Consider the following 14,906-nt stretch of genomic DNA (forward strand, 5'->3'; position numbering starts at 1 on the left):
AGTACTCACCTGTGGTCATCGTGCTAACATCCTGATTGATGAGCCAACAATTATGCTATCAGGTGTTTGGTCAGGTGGAACGTGTTTCTTGTTTATTGGTCTCCCTCCTTCCTCCCTCCTTCCTCCCTTCTTCCTCCCTTCTTCCTCCTCCCTTCTTCCTCCCTCCTTCCTCCCTTCTTCCTCCCTCCTTCTTCCTCCCTCCTTCCTCCTTCCTTCTTNGTCAGGTGGAACGTGTTTCTTGTTTATTGGTCCCTGTGTGAGGCATTTTGAATATCAGTGTTTTAAACCAGCTAACACGTGACTTTATGTCAGATTCCTGTGTCTTACGTGGAGAAACGTGTGCAGTGGTTTGCAAAAAGTGCCATGTTGATTTGCAAATTGTGTGAAAAGCTGAAAACGTGCTTAGAGTTTTGGAGATTTCAGCCGATGTTTTGCTCTTTGAGTGTCAGTTAAAATAATTGTGCTTTACAGGACTGTCTCAGAAAATTAGAATATTGTGATAAAGTTCTTTATTTTCTGTAATGACAATTAAAAAACAAAATGTACATACATTCTGGATTCATTACAAATCAACTGAAATATTGCAAGCCTTTTAATATTTTAATATTGCTGGTTATGGCACTGAGACTGCCAAGGCACACNGCTAACATCCTGATTGATGAGCCAACAATTATGCTATCAGGTGTTTGGTCAGGTGGAACGTGTTTCTTGTTTATTGGTCCCTGTGTGAGGCATTTTGAATATCAGTGTTTTAAACCAGCTAACACGTGACTTTATGTCAGATTCCTGTGTCTTACGTGGAGAAACGTGTGCAGTGGTTTGCAAAAAGTGCCATGTTGATTTGCAAATTGTGTGAAAAGCTGAAAACGTGCTTAGAGTTTTGGAGATTTGAGCCGATGTTTTGCTTTTTGAGTGTCAGTTAAAATAATTGTGCTTTATGTATAATTTTAGTGTGTTAGCAATCGAGAAAAACTGTAATTTAGCAGGAGAAATTAGGTGTTTTGCACTTTGGGTGTATGGCTTTGTGAATTCTGTTTAGTGTTCTGAGAAACTGAGCAAGTTCAAAAAAAAAAATGGTGTTAGCAATCGAGTAAAACTGTCAAATCTATAAGGAATAACTCCCTTAGTTATCTGTTTTCCAATGTATACATTGCTTTAAAAGAGGGAGGAGTGTCTTTGATGCTTTATATATTCAGTGTGAATCCCCATTAGTTATATAATTTACATAATAGGACACACACAAATGCTGCCACAAACACTAGGACTAGTTTTTTCATCAATGCAGTGTCCAGAGAGGAGACTGCAGTCAGTATGGAGGGCTTATCAGTGGATATATCAGAGAAGCAGAGAGGACCCAGAGCAGAGACCTGAGAGACCCCGGTAGTGAAGCTACAAGGTTCAGATTCTCTCCAATCTCTCCTTACCAACTTATTGGCAGAGAGGGGTGAAGAGGATGTTAGAATAGGAGACAAGGAAGGGGACAGTGAAGATGGGGAGTCAGCAGGTGAGGGAGGAAGTGAAAAGCTTTCATCAGATATCCCTTTCACAAAGTTGCAGAGCGGTGAGACAGGAGTGGGAGGCTTCAGCAGGGGCAGGCCTTCCCTCCTCTGCTCCTCCAAAGCATGGAGGAGGAAAGACATCGCTTTGCGGGGGAAGACAGCACCCGAGAAGAGGTTGTAGTTGGGAGCAAAGAAGTGAGGGAGGACTCCTGCACGAGTGTGGGCCTCCAGAGCCCCGAGGAGGAGCAGGAAGCAGGCGGGGAGCTGCTGGAGAGCCCACATCGAGTCGTCAAACCTGACAACGAAAATAAAACGTCAGAAAAATGACTGTAAGAGAAATAGAGAGAAAGAGATATTTATTAGTAGCTCAGTAAGAACCACTTAAGTCAAAAAAGCACTCAAGGTGGAAAGAGTACTAGCACAAGACAGAACAAAGAAGGCATCAATGTCAACAGAAATGACATTTGAACAGTCCGATACAGCATGGAATAAGGAAGAGCTGGTAGAGCTTGGACGCTTAGCGACCAGCAGAGGAAGCAGCAATGGGAGGCAGGCAGTGGCGGCTGCTGGAAATTATTTTAGGTAGGGCTATTGTAATGGTGAATAAACCACACGGGGAACATTTTGAGAAATTACCCCTTAAATTATGACTTCTGGTGATGTTAGAGGTATGAGAAGACTGATCAATACCTCCATAATCTTCAGTGTGGTTAGCTATGAATCTTCCAAAACTTCCAAATACCTTGTCCTGGACATAGTTTCTACAGTAAACTGTGCAACAGTACAGTAGGCCCACACAAACTGCAGAACACCAGTTCTTTGGGAACACTCAAATGATTGAATTCCCATTTAAAATCAGGAGACTAAATACGAACATTATATGCAGACACAGACGTGGTTCAGAAATACAGAAATATTAGAAAACAGACCATTAAGGCAAAAAATCTAGTTTGATGGATGCTGTCAAAACTCAACTATATACAATAATATGTGTGTGTGTGTGTTTATTTATCACGGGCACATAGTATCTGTCCCCGGCTCTTTGAAGAGCAAGCATGGGAAACAAAAGACAGCGTTTACCTGTTTGCATCCAGCTAGTCACACACAGAGTTACAATCACACTCCCTGTAATTGACATAATTAATAGATAGTTTAGCTTCTCACCATCATTTGCTGTGGCCAACTGATGTTAATCATCGTAACTGAAAGGCTGCCTGTCAAACGTAAACATTCAGCCACGTGACTCGCAAACTCTTGCGAGAGTTTTACACAAGACGGATCCTTTCTAGCCATAACCAACTCTCGGGCGCTGAAATTGTCGCCTTTTGAGCATCAGATCTGACGACGCTGATTGGCTGAAATTATGTTTCGGCGGTGTAGTTCACAGATAGCAACAGCCAGATGTTGGATGCTGCTGGGGCTGAGTGAGGGCTCCTTTCTTAGCGCCCAGACGAGAGAGGGTAATGATACACGCTACGGCCAGGCAGAAATCATGTGACTTATCAGTAACTTTAGACATCGTAAGACAATTTTAAATAAGATTTTATTTTAGATTATACATTTTACTGATACCAACTATATAATATTTACCTTGTTCTTTAAAAATAAAAAATAAAATATATATATATTTTTTGGAAATATTTTTTTTATTTATTTTTAATTTTGTAATGACAATCAAACTTGTGGGAAGAGGGGGGGCGGCCCCCCTAGCGCCCCTATGGGCCGGCAGCCACTGGAAGCAGGGAAAGGCAGCTTGAATTGGCACCCTGTTTGAGGTTTATTAATCAGATGCGAAAATGTAATCAGCTGTTCATCATCTAATGTAGCTGGGATTCACACTGATGCCTGACTCTGTGGCATATGCTTAATTCTTCAACTAGTAATACTAATATCATTCAAAAGGTACTAGTACTATAACTGCAACAAACACAATGGCTGTTTAACTCTTGCAAAGCGCAATACATCATACACACACCTTATAAAAACATCCGCTGGAACACCTTACGGCACTTTGCAGATTTTATTCATAATAAATATAATGGAAGTAAGTCCTACCTGATGGACAGCATGTGAAGGAAGGCGGTCTTCCCGTGGTACGAGCAGAGGGGATCCAGCTCTTTGGGGAAACGTTGTTTCAGACCTTCAATCAGAGACTTGAGCAGCATCAAGCACCTTTTCCTGCCAGAGAGAATAGCAAATCATGTATTGCTATTATAAACTATTTATATTGCACCTAAAAAACTATTTTACAAATGCAAGAAAATTAAGATAACATTAAAACATGAAGATGCATGGGAACAACTATATACAAATCGAAAATTGTTTTTATAATCTGATTTTATTAAGAATGACTAAATACAACTTAAAATCCTTTAATTAAGATATCCTATTAGAAAGTGGCACAGAATATGCTCAATAAATAGTTTTATAAAAAGCTAATATTAAGATGTTTCATTTCAGTGAAGCTCTGTATAACATCTCACCTCTTCAGAACTGCTTTTAATCTGTAATTAATGTTTTGTTTTATATATTTAAAGTGTGTTGTTTATATGAATTTTTACTCTGTAAAGTGTCTTTGTGTTTCAAGAAAAGCGCTCCATAAATAAAATGCATTATTATTATAACCTACAATACCTGACACAATTTTTTAGATTAACAAGGAACTAAATGTTACGAAGATGTGAAGATAAAGAGTTCAGAGCCTAACCGGCAGCATTTGTTGGCTTTGCCCTCACAGCAGGTTTTCTTGTTGCCATGGCTCGTGATGATTTTCTTCTCAACGTGAGAGAAAGAAATCCTCCAACTTTCTGTTGCAGAAAGACACAAAAACACACTGATGGGAACATGTCATCACACACATACTGTATCATAAACACTCAGAAAATAATAACAGTCCTACATGTCCTCCTGTAGCAGTCGGCATGAGAGGATTACTGAACACACCTGTCTTGCCTGCACCTACAGGATTTCCCTGAAAAACACATTTTCCAACTACAACGAGACATAAAGCAACTACAACAAGGGACCACAGACACAAACTTACTAAAATGATACAAGATGTCGGAAACAAAACAAAGTTACTAAAAACTAAATGACCTCAGAAGAAACACCCATTTACGAACTCAAACGGTATGGTAAAGGAATAGAAAATGTCCATGAAGAGAGACACAATGATCACAGAGGTTAAACTACTTTAAAGTCTGTGTGTATTGCTCATTGGAGGTGACCTGGTGATGCCCTCTGTGCCAAGGGGCCTATCATCTCATGATCCATGCAGGGTAGTCAGGAGGAACATTCAATGCACATTTTTGCCTTTATTAGACACAGATGAGCTGAAAAGAGGAGAGGGGATGAGGGTATGCAGAAGAGCTTTGATTTTGTCAGTCATTGTTCTTCACAGACAGATGTTTCTCTCACCTTTGGCTTCCCCGCTGAGGTTTCTTCCCTTCATCCTCTTTGGTACGAAGTAACACGGTAAACTGGTGATCTCTTTGCGAACCTTCTTTCCCAGCCAGTTATCCACGTCGGGTCCGTTACGGACTGGGAGAGGCCAGCCCTGAGAGGAGTGAACCTCCAAACAGGAACAGGGACAAGTGCTTTATGTGCAATACTGCTGCTGTCACTAGTACCAACTCTCAGTGGCGGAATATGTTGAAGGATATATTTGAGGTATGTGTGCTTTAGTTGAGTATTTCAATTGTGTGCTACTTTAAATTTAAACTACATCTCAGGCAAATAATGTACTTTTAATTTGACTAACTTTATTTGTCAATTCAGTTAGCAGAACTAAATCCTTCAGTTAGCAGAACTAGATCTTTAATAGAAAAGATATTCAACCGATACAAATAATTTGTTATTATTAGTTAAGCTACCAAGCGGTATATACGACTTTTGAAATCAAGTATGTTAGAGTATAATATACTTTGTTCTGAAATACTGCATAACAAAATGAGATGATAATCCAAAAACCATGGAACATTTCTGCAGATTGACACTACTCTTCATGATAAAAATAAACAGATACAATGATTTACCTCCAGAGCAGGAACCAGGTCCAGAGAGATCAACTCGTCGCTGTACATGTCATTCCTGAACAGAGACAAGGTCACAGCCGGTGAGCCGGGTTTCTTCCTGTTCACCTCCCAGCGACAGCCTTCATCTGGCACTGGAAGTAAGAAACACGATTAAAAGGATTATCCAGGTTCCCAAAGCAATGAATGTCAACAAAATATACAGAAAATGAGTCATAAATCTCCAAGTCCAACAGAAAGTAGGGCAGATTTTCAGTCAGAGAGATGAATGACCAGACCTTTGTAGTTCTTGAGGAAGTTGCGGACCAGGCGAAACGTCTCACTCAGGATCTTTCTGGATGAGAGGGTGAGCCCATTCTCCAGGAGAAAAACTTGTATGGGGCCCCGAGTCGGCCGGACAAGATCGATCTGGTAGAAAAGGCCTTCGTCGAGCTCCTTCATGTTGAAGCGTGACGGAGCCTGAAGCTTCAGCATCATGTCGAACTCATCCGGGCTGTGGATCTGAGATTAAACATAGCAACAATGGAGGTGCTTGTTTGTGTTCTGTCAATAGAGTATTTCTTTCTCTCTTCTCAAGACACCCATTCAACATTGACTTTAAACACAATATGTCATTTTCTGTAACTAGGGGTCCCTCAATCTCAACAATAACGAGAAACTAAATGTTCTGGTATTTTAGGATCATGGGGGTTGTTGTTTCCAACACCATTAATGTCATTGCAGTAATGATCTCCCGATTTTCTCATTGTTTAGGAGTTTTTTTCCAGGTGCTGAATTCCTTGCAAAGCTGTCCTACAAACTCACCCACTGAGTTAAACCAATTAAAGACTTCAGAAAGCACATTCGCATTAGAAATAAGGGGTTGTGAGGCGCAATACCACTTGATCCAGGTCCTAAATTCTAAAAAGTAAAAATAAAGAGTTAAAGACAGCTAAAAGGGTTTGGTACAAATGTGGCCTAAAACTGGATAAAAAGTCCATTTATGACAGCTTCTGGCAGACAATTACTAACCTTGCCACGGCTTGAAAGGGGAACGTGCCAATAACAGTTGAACAAATGAAACAGTGTCCCCTTAATTCAAATGTAGTTTTAAAAAGTAATTGGAAATATTGGGACAATAAAAGGACACCAACAATGTAACACAAGCACTGTAGTTTTTAGACATTTTAGACATATTATTATCAGTCACAATATTCCCTGTTTGTAGCTGTATGGTTGCATTTAGACATTTTAAAAGTTCATCAAGTTCTCACCTTCACTTTCTCAAAGTAGCTGCCGGTGGTGAGGAAATCAGCTGACTGGAAGAATGGCTGATCACTGCTGCTCCGCAGGAATTTCACCAGGTTGTCTCGGAAATCGTTGACCACCTCTGCAGCCCAGCGGCGGTCTGTCTGCGGGATCTTTAGCTCATTGGCGTTGGCTTTGATCCAGGAGCTCAGCTCCGGGGAGATGGAGACCGGCTCCTCCAGCACTTTGGACCACTCCTCTGCAAAGAGACAATAAGATTGCAGCTCAGTATATTTACTAAATACTGTACCAAGTTCACATTTAACCTTAAAGATTACATTACATTAAATGTTTCTGTCCCTTGAAAAACCATGTTCCTCCAAATGTGTTGATTTCAATTGTTTTTGATTAAATTAAGTGGGTTTTATTAATGTGTTTTCAACATTTTCCATCATCTTAAACTGAATACAGTATTTAAAAAGCTTCTTTGATTGCCTAGAAATGCATCCTCAGAAAGCTGAAAACATTGATGTTTTTCTACAAAACTTATAAAAGTTGACTTTAAAGATACAGGACAGCTACAAAGCTCTAATGATCTGCTGCTGATTGCAATTAAACTGATTCAAAAGGTTTATAAAGTAAAACATAAAGGACAACTTTAAACATTTAAAGCAGTGAAACTAAGGTTTCCAGATTTAGTGGATTATTTTCTATTGCAGTTTGGACAAAATAAATTATTGAATGAATAGCCTACAGGCCGAGAGTTGTACACACTAAAACAGTATCACCTGTAGATTTTTGCTGTTGAACTTTTTTTCTTGCTGGCGTGAGTCTTAGAGGACTCGCTTTTCCCCTTGTGGCATCTTTACGCTGCGTCTCTTCAATCAGACCGGCCTTCACATCTCTATCCTCTCGGTCCATATTCACACGTCCCAGCTCTGAGTATTTATGTACAGAAAACAGAGAAAGAACATCTTGAAGTAGAAACCAGTTGCTTTTGGTTAAAAGATTTGAGAGAGAATGTTGTTGTCTTTTTCCTAATGATAAAAAAATCAGATCGCCATGATTTAACAGCATGTAAATTATTTTGGCATTAGCAATAACTTAAACAAATGTAAAGTTTCTGTTTCAACTACAACTATTTGAAAAGCTTGACAGCAAGTTGGTAAAGATGAAACAAACGAAAGACACCCAATTAACTCTACATCACCCCTGCCCCCAACATATTTTCTTTACCCTAACAATGAGTGTGTCCACAGCTTTATTCTAGTTTATGAGGTTGGTAATTCATCTTCAGATTCTGATTTCCGGAAATGGACTTTGAAAGTGAAGCAGTTATGAATCACTAGTCGATTAAGAGGAGTGCTGAGTCAGCATAGCAGTCAATACAAATAATACACTTTGCAATCATCTTTGAATTCACATCACTGCAACCATGAGAGGTTGTTGAGCACAAATGAGCATACAAAAACACACACACACACAAACACAACAGTATCTCCTCACGCCTCAGTCTATCTAACAAATACAACTATTACATTAATTTGAGAGCGATGATAGATAGATGGATAGATTTCTAGCGGTTAACCTCACCAGTGTTTGTTGAGCTTCTGTTGCAATCAGTGATAGGAGCTATTGTGTGTCTTCCCTTCTCTTCAGCTCTATTCAGTCTATTTGCTTTCACTTTCAATTTCTACTAAATGTAATCTGATGCTGTTGCCTTCCACCTCCGCAGTTCCACCCATGATAATTACGCTCTTCCTGTTTGGAGGTGACATATTGGTCCAACCAGTTGCACAAGTGTATACGTGTCACTTTTTCAAAAGGTTTTTCTTTAAATTATTCGGGCCATGTAGCAGTTCATAACTAAATAACTTGTTCGCCATTGATGAGAGCATCCTAACGTAACGTTCACATAGACATGTTACAGTTTTTTTTCAGTTGCTAACACACAAAAATCTCACATAAAGCATCCTTATTTTAACTTACACTAAAAGAGCAAAACCTCAGCTCAAATCTCCAAAAGCATTTTCAGCTCTGCGCCCAATTTGCAATTTAACTTGGCACTTTTTGCAAAACACTGCACAAGGTTCTCTAAGTAAGACACAGTAATCTGACATTTTCACTTATTTGCCATTTTTAAAACACTGCCATTAAAAATGCCACACACATGAACCAATCAACAAATACATGTGCCAAATGAACATAAACACGGAAATGCTTTATTGTTGACTCATCAATCAGGATATAAGCACTTGAACAAGGCTCCACATAATACCTTTTTACAACATCAATGGATATATGGACAGCAGCAAGAGGAAGAGGGCACCGGTGACAGCACTTTGTGATGTCTTAATAAAAGACATCACAAAGTGCATTTTGCATGATGGTCCCCTTTAAAGTAATGGATAAATAGTTTGAATAGTTAGCTTAAAGTAAGGGGCGCAGAGGCATGACAGGGGGGGAACGGGAGAGACCAGGAGGAAAAATGGTTTTAAAAAAAATTCGAAAATAATATGATACAGTACAGTAGAAGTACGTCTGGGTCTCTGTGTTTCATTCAAGCTTGGCTCTATGTGTGTCTGTGTGGAACGAGCCATTTTGTGTGCGTGCGAGAGAGAGAGAGAGAGAGAGAGAGAGAGAGAGAGAGAGAGAGAGAGAGAGAGAGCACTGGTACTGGAGATCGTTGTTGTTAGCTTCTGGTGCTAGCGATCTAGTGGCTGGGTCTCAAACGTTTTGGTCACGATTAATGTAAACAATTATTTCCGATCATTATAGTTATACAAAAATAAGAGAATAAACAGGTATGAAAATACTATTTGACATAAAAATAATAAAGTTTGAAAGGGGAGTGATTTGTAAAATATCCATAAAGAAAAAGAAAATCTGTTTACAGTTCTGTTTCAAATGGGTGTTGAGAGATGTATTCATAGATCTCTTCATTTTGCTCTCAAAGTGCACCAGATTTATGCGTTTAACTTCAATATTTAAAAAAAAACCCTCCTATGTTAGGTCCATTCCCCACTTATAAAAATAGCACTTTAGACCTGCTTACACCTCTAAGCCATGAGCTGATTATCGAGCCTTCATTTTAACTGTCGCGGGTACATTGTGTATTTGTGTGGGGATTGTTGCAGTGGAAAATTCCACTGTAGCACCCGGGACATTAATGGGAAACCCTAAATGTTTGAGCACCCTCTATGAAACGTCAAGTTACCCCACAGCACCCCCTAAAGAAATCTCTCTCGCCGCCACTGAGCCTGCAACCCCGTTTTGAAGAAATGTGCAGTGCCACACAGGCTCATTGCAGCCACCATAAGACACACTTTCTTGCCAAATATCAGCATTTTCCTTTCTTTTTTTTTTGCACAGATGGCAAATTGGCAAAGTATTATAACTTACTGTTCTAGCAAAGGGATTGCACAATTGTATTAATTTTTTGAGCACAGATTTATGGAGCATTGTTTTATTATCACTGTTCTAGAAAAGGAATGCACACGTTCATATTGATGTATTTTAATAAATGTTAACTTGGCCCATTACGTGACTATTTGTGTTGGGGGGGGCCCGACTTTTTTCTCCAAAGGGGGGGCCTGACAGAAAAAGTTTGAGAACCACTGAGCTAAAGCCAGGTGATCTGGCTGACTTTCTCTCTCAAAATAAATAAATTAGTCAATCTAAGATCAGACAAAGGCAAAAGTTATTCTTAAAACTACGTTTATGTAACTGGCATCGGGTCCCTTAGAGATTTTAAACCCTTAGTATTTAAAATGATCAGGGTCGTCTTGAATAAAGATACAAAGGATGGAAGATCTCTGACATTAATATTGGGAATTTTTCACTCTTGTTGACACCTTGAGGAGGCTTCTTTTTTTTTTATTGATTAAACAATTGTAGATTCTGAGGGAGGGAGGAAATTAATTGCAAATAAGGAGAATGACATCATCTGCATAACACTACCAACAGTAAGTTACCCTGTACTGTATATTGCAACAGCCTCTAGTGTTTATCAAAATAACTTTGAAACGACTACAGAATTAAGTTGCTAGGCTTTTAACCAGAACCTGCACGTACTTCACATCACACCTGTTTAAGCCGTTTGTACCTTAGCTCCCTGTTGGTTTTTAATTATTTTAATATCTTATTGATTACTTTAAAAGGCTCTCCGTGATCTGGCCAAAGAAAAAAGCACATAAAGTGGTGAAAGCTCCATCTTTGCACTCTTGTGCCACAGTGTAAGTGAAGAACTTCATTTCTGCGGACATATGCCGAAGAGAAGAAATGTTTAATAACTCAATCTAACTCATTCAATCTTTAAAAGTCATAAACAAGATAACGACAAATCAGTGTTTATAAGAAAATAAACATGTTCATTTGGAATGTTTAAGATTTTTATTATTTGCTTTCAACCTAATTCTTCTAATAGTTTTACAAAAAGCCTTCCTTTCCGGCGCGAACTTTTTCTTCCGATGGCTTTAGCCAGACAATGGCATTGGGATGAAGAGTGTATGGCTGCTGAGATTGGATTTTCTGTTGAAAGTCATTCATGAGAATTCATTTCTTCTTTTCAGCAACTTTAGCAGCCTTGGTGACTTTTCCACTAGCATCTTTTTTCTCAACCTTTTTAATGACACCGACAGCCACTGTCTGCCTCATGTCACGCACAGCAAAGCGACCTGAGATCAAGAGATATAAAGAAAAAACTTAAACAGAGGAGTCAAGAGGCAATAGAAGATCATTTTGTGCTCATTTCATGTCATGACAGAACCTAATGAAAATATCTGGCATAATGAATAAGATGTTTTACACAAGAAGCGTTTTTTGCATATGCAAATCCATTGATTTTAATCTAGACGTGCAGAGTGCTTGACGGCTTTGCCCTCAGATAGGGATTGGGCACCAAAAACTTTCTGCCAACAAATAAATGCCTCAACAAGATTTTTTGCTGTGTAGAGGCAGAGTAATGAAAACCCTACTCACCCGAGCATAGTCGGTGAAGGCCTCTACCACCATGGGCTTCTGAGGATTCATTATGACAATGGCAGCGTCTCCTGACTTGACAAACTTGGGGTTGTCCTCCATCTTCTTGCCAGAACGACGGTCGACCTTCTCGGTGAGCTCGCTGAACTTGCAGGCAATGTGAGCTGTGTGGCAATCTAGCACGGGGGCGTAACCTGCGCTGATCTGTCCGGGATGGTTCAGGATGATGACCTGAAATAATAATGTTTAAGTGCATTTAGAAATGATGAGGAGAGATCTCACTTTGAGCCTGAGATGATCACCATTGCACTTCCTGATAATGGGCAGCAATCATGCATCTCTTTCATCTCAAGTCACTATGAATTGACTATTTGAAAGATATCTTGCTACATTAATCAATATATTTAGGGATTTAAGGCAGGGGTTCCCAAAGTGGGGGTTGCAAGATGATTACAAAATAAAAATTGTAAATAAAAAATAAAAATGTTTTATCAATTTTTTCATTATTATTAATAATAACGTGTGCATAGAAATGTTTCAGGGGCGGACTAGCCATCTGTATAATTTCCCCGCAGCGAGGCTCCCCCCGTTGACAATCTACTAGCGCAGTGTTTCTCAAACTTTTTCATACCAAGGACCAATAAAAAAACACTCACGGACCACCTAACTCCACAAATATCCCAAAACAATAGGCCTGCTTACCACTCCAACAGTAGGCTACATAACAGCCTAATAATGACAGCTAACCACTACATCTCTACATCGCCTCGTTCACACAATAAATCAACAATACAAATACAACTATAAGCATTCTGTTAAAATGCGATTTAAAATGCTCTCAGGTTTCACACCTCTTATGAAATGTAGACTACATTTATTACGGACTTTATGTTCGAGCCAACAGACTCACAGATTATTGGCTACTGAGAGATATGCAAAATACACCATGTATACGACACAAACCACCGCTGTCGATTTTCTAAACAAAATACAGAAAAACTATGGTCGCGGGCCATGTTGAAGTTAAATGCAGCAATCTGCTGCACTTTGAGAGCAAAGTTAGGGACTAAATCTATGGATACATCTCTCATCAACACCCATGTGAAACAGAACTGTAAACAGATTTACTTTTTCTTTATGCATATTTTACAAATCACTCCCCTTTTAAACTGTATTTTTGTTTTACTGTCCTATAGTATGAGTTGGAATTATTTCATACCTGTTATTCTCTTATTTTTTTATAATGGTCATATAAAAAGGTGTGCCTTGGAAATACTTGTTTACATGAGATAACTTCGACTAAAGTTAACTATCTAAACACTCAGAGTCCTTTACCTCCCTGAGCTGACGTTATAAGATGTGTCTGACAGGAGAGGACTCTCCTCCTCCCTGTTGTAGAAACAACTCCATATGTACGTTAGCGCTCTCTCGTGCGCTCGCTCGCTCGCTCACACAAAATGCGCTCGTGCCACACACACAGCCGAGCTTGAATGACACACAAAGACCCAGAATAACTTTTAATGCTGTATCCTATTATTTTCGATGGCTTTATCGTATGATATGATGACAGATGAACAGATCGCCACTGGGTTTACAACTAAAGACACAGCTACACAAAAAACGCAGCATGTGTACGGCTCTGAGAGTCTGCCTTGCTACAAAGTAGCAGTGAAAACATGGTACGGCGTTTCATTGATTTGGGCATTAGCAAGTGGAATGGACTTTATAATGAATCGCTGACACAGCGCTCTACAAAGAGCAGCGAGTGGATAGACCGATGCACGGACTTTCCACATGGTAAAAGTGGGGGGGGTCTAAACTAATCATTTTAAAAAGGTGGGGGGGACTCATATAATGGCTGCGACGCCCATGCTCCTAACACATCTAAATCTACTTTCAGCATGGATAAATGTTCATAAAATACAACCATTGTTTGTTCTAAAACACATCGTTTTTCTAGAAAAATTACAAATCGCCGGAAAATGGTACAAACAAGTGGCAACACGTTTGACGAAGGTGTTGCACTGGGCTATATCAGTGAAAACTTAAGCTCGCTCCATTGCGGAGATATTCCTGCGAGAGTGCGGAAAACTTAAAGTGGACCTATCATGCTATATTTGAACAATATATTGTAGGACCATACCTATATATATAAATAGTTTTTTTTTCAAAATACAAAACAGATCCTGCATTTTAGCCATGCCTCATTTCGCTCTATTTGCTCTTTCCAGCCCTGTTTTTGCCGGGGCTGATTCTGTGACGTAACTTTAAAGCAAATGAGCTGCAGCTGACCACGCCCCCCTTTGAGATCAGCTGCTGGGCTGTCAGAAGAGGGGGTGAAAAAGAGATCTCCGTCCATTCTTATATGATTATATAGAGTCATTATTCATTTGTTTTAAAGCTCAAAAAATAACAAAGAAGACCTTTGACCGGCACTTTTCAAAATTTTGTCCGGAAGATTTAAACTTTGTTGACCGGTGAAAAATAAATCTAACTGAAACTCTGCCGGAAGAGGCGGAGAAGTGGGTGTTTTTCATCTGCTGGTGGCAAACCGGAGAGAATGACAGTGCTTGCCTCGATGGGGAGTGATTGCATTGAATTACAACAGCAGGAGCAGACGCTCAGAGAATAAACGAGAATAAACAGAAGGGCAATCATGGCAACCATGCGCGGGAAGTCTTCTTCCCTGCTTTTGTGGCAGACTACAGCGCCACTTACAGGCCTGGCATATGTACTACATCGTCTCCAGCGCTTTCGAGCGGCAATGGCCGGCCGTGGCCCAACCCCACATTCCCCTGATAGGTGGAGAGTTGGCCATATAGGCGGAGCTCCTCGTTCCTGACGTCAGAGAACTTTTAAATCTGTATCAGTCTGTATCAGATCCGTTGCAGCCCCGTTTTTAGAGATTCGGGTATGGAGGAAAAGAAGAAGAGGGTTGTGTTTTCTGACTTGGTGAGTTTCCTGACACACACCGGGGACACATATCCATGTATAAAGGACGTACAAAAGTGCATTTTCATGATGTTCCCCTTTAAATAATCACTACCACCCCACCCCCCCCGGTTGCAGGGGTCGCGTCTCTATCTGGACCGGTTATTTTGTGAGGTCGCGGGCTGAAAGTTTGGGGACCCTGGTCTAAGGGATAGTTAAAAGTAGTAATACCTGCATT

The 14,906-nt window shown here is 39.9% G+C and overlaps 1 protein-coding gene across 3 annotated transcripts; it reads right to left on the reverse strand.

Annotated features, from left to right (window-relative positions):
• Positions 1-1,008: 1,008 nt before the first annotated feature.
• LOC104953808 (cyclic GMP-AMP synthase) lies at positions 1,009-8,410 on the reverse strand. Of its 3 annotated transcripts, none has more exons than XM_010780825.1 (9): positions 8,351-8,410; positions 7,546-7,695; positions 6,784-7,016; positions 5,809-6,031; positions 5,534-5,664; positions 4,917-5,070; positions 4,207-4,306; positions 3,555-3,677; positions 1,009-1,794 (listed from the first exon to the last, which is right to left on the reverse strand). In XM_010780825.1, exons 2-9 carry the CDS (start codon positions 7,676-7,678, stop codon positions 1,209-1,211), a joined length of 1,683 nt encoding a protein of 560 aa, XP_010779127.1. In that variant the 5' UTR covers positions 7,679-7,695; positions 8,351-8,410; the 3' UTR covers positions 1,009-1,208. The 3 variants fall into 3 exon arrangements, with proteins under 3 accessions (XP_010779127.1, XP_010779134.1, XP_010779142.1); XM_010780832.1 differs by lacking the exon at positions 1,009-1,794 and adding an exon at positions 2,747-2,972; XM_010780840.1 differs by lacking the exon at positions 1,009-1,794 and adding an exon at positions 4,399-4,490 and having other exon boundaries at positions 3,582-3,677.
• Between the last annotated feature and the right edge of the window lie 6,496 nt (positions 8,411-14,906).

Source organism: Notothenia coriiceps, unplaced genomic scaffold (assembly GCF_000735185.1).
Source record: "Notothenia coriiceps isolate Sejong01 unplaced genomic scaffold, NC01 NC01_scaffold00000491, whole genome shotgun sequence".
NCBI lineage: Eukaryota > Metazoa > Chordata > Actinopteri > Perciformes > Nototheniidae > Notothenia > Notothenia coriiceps.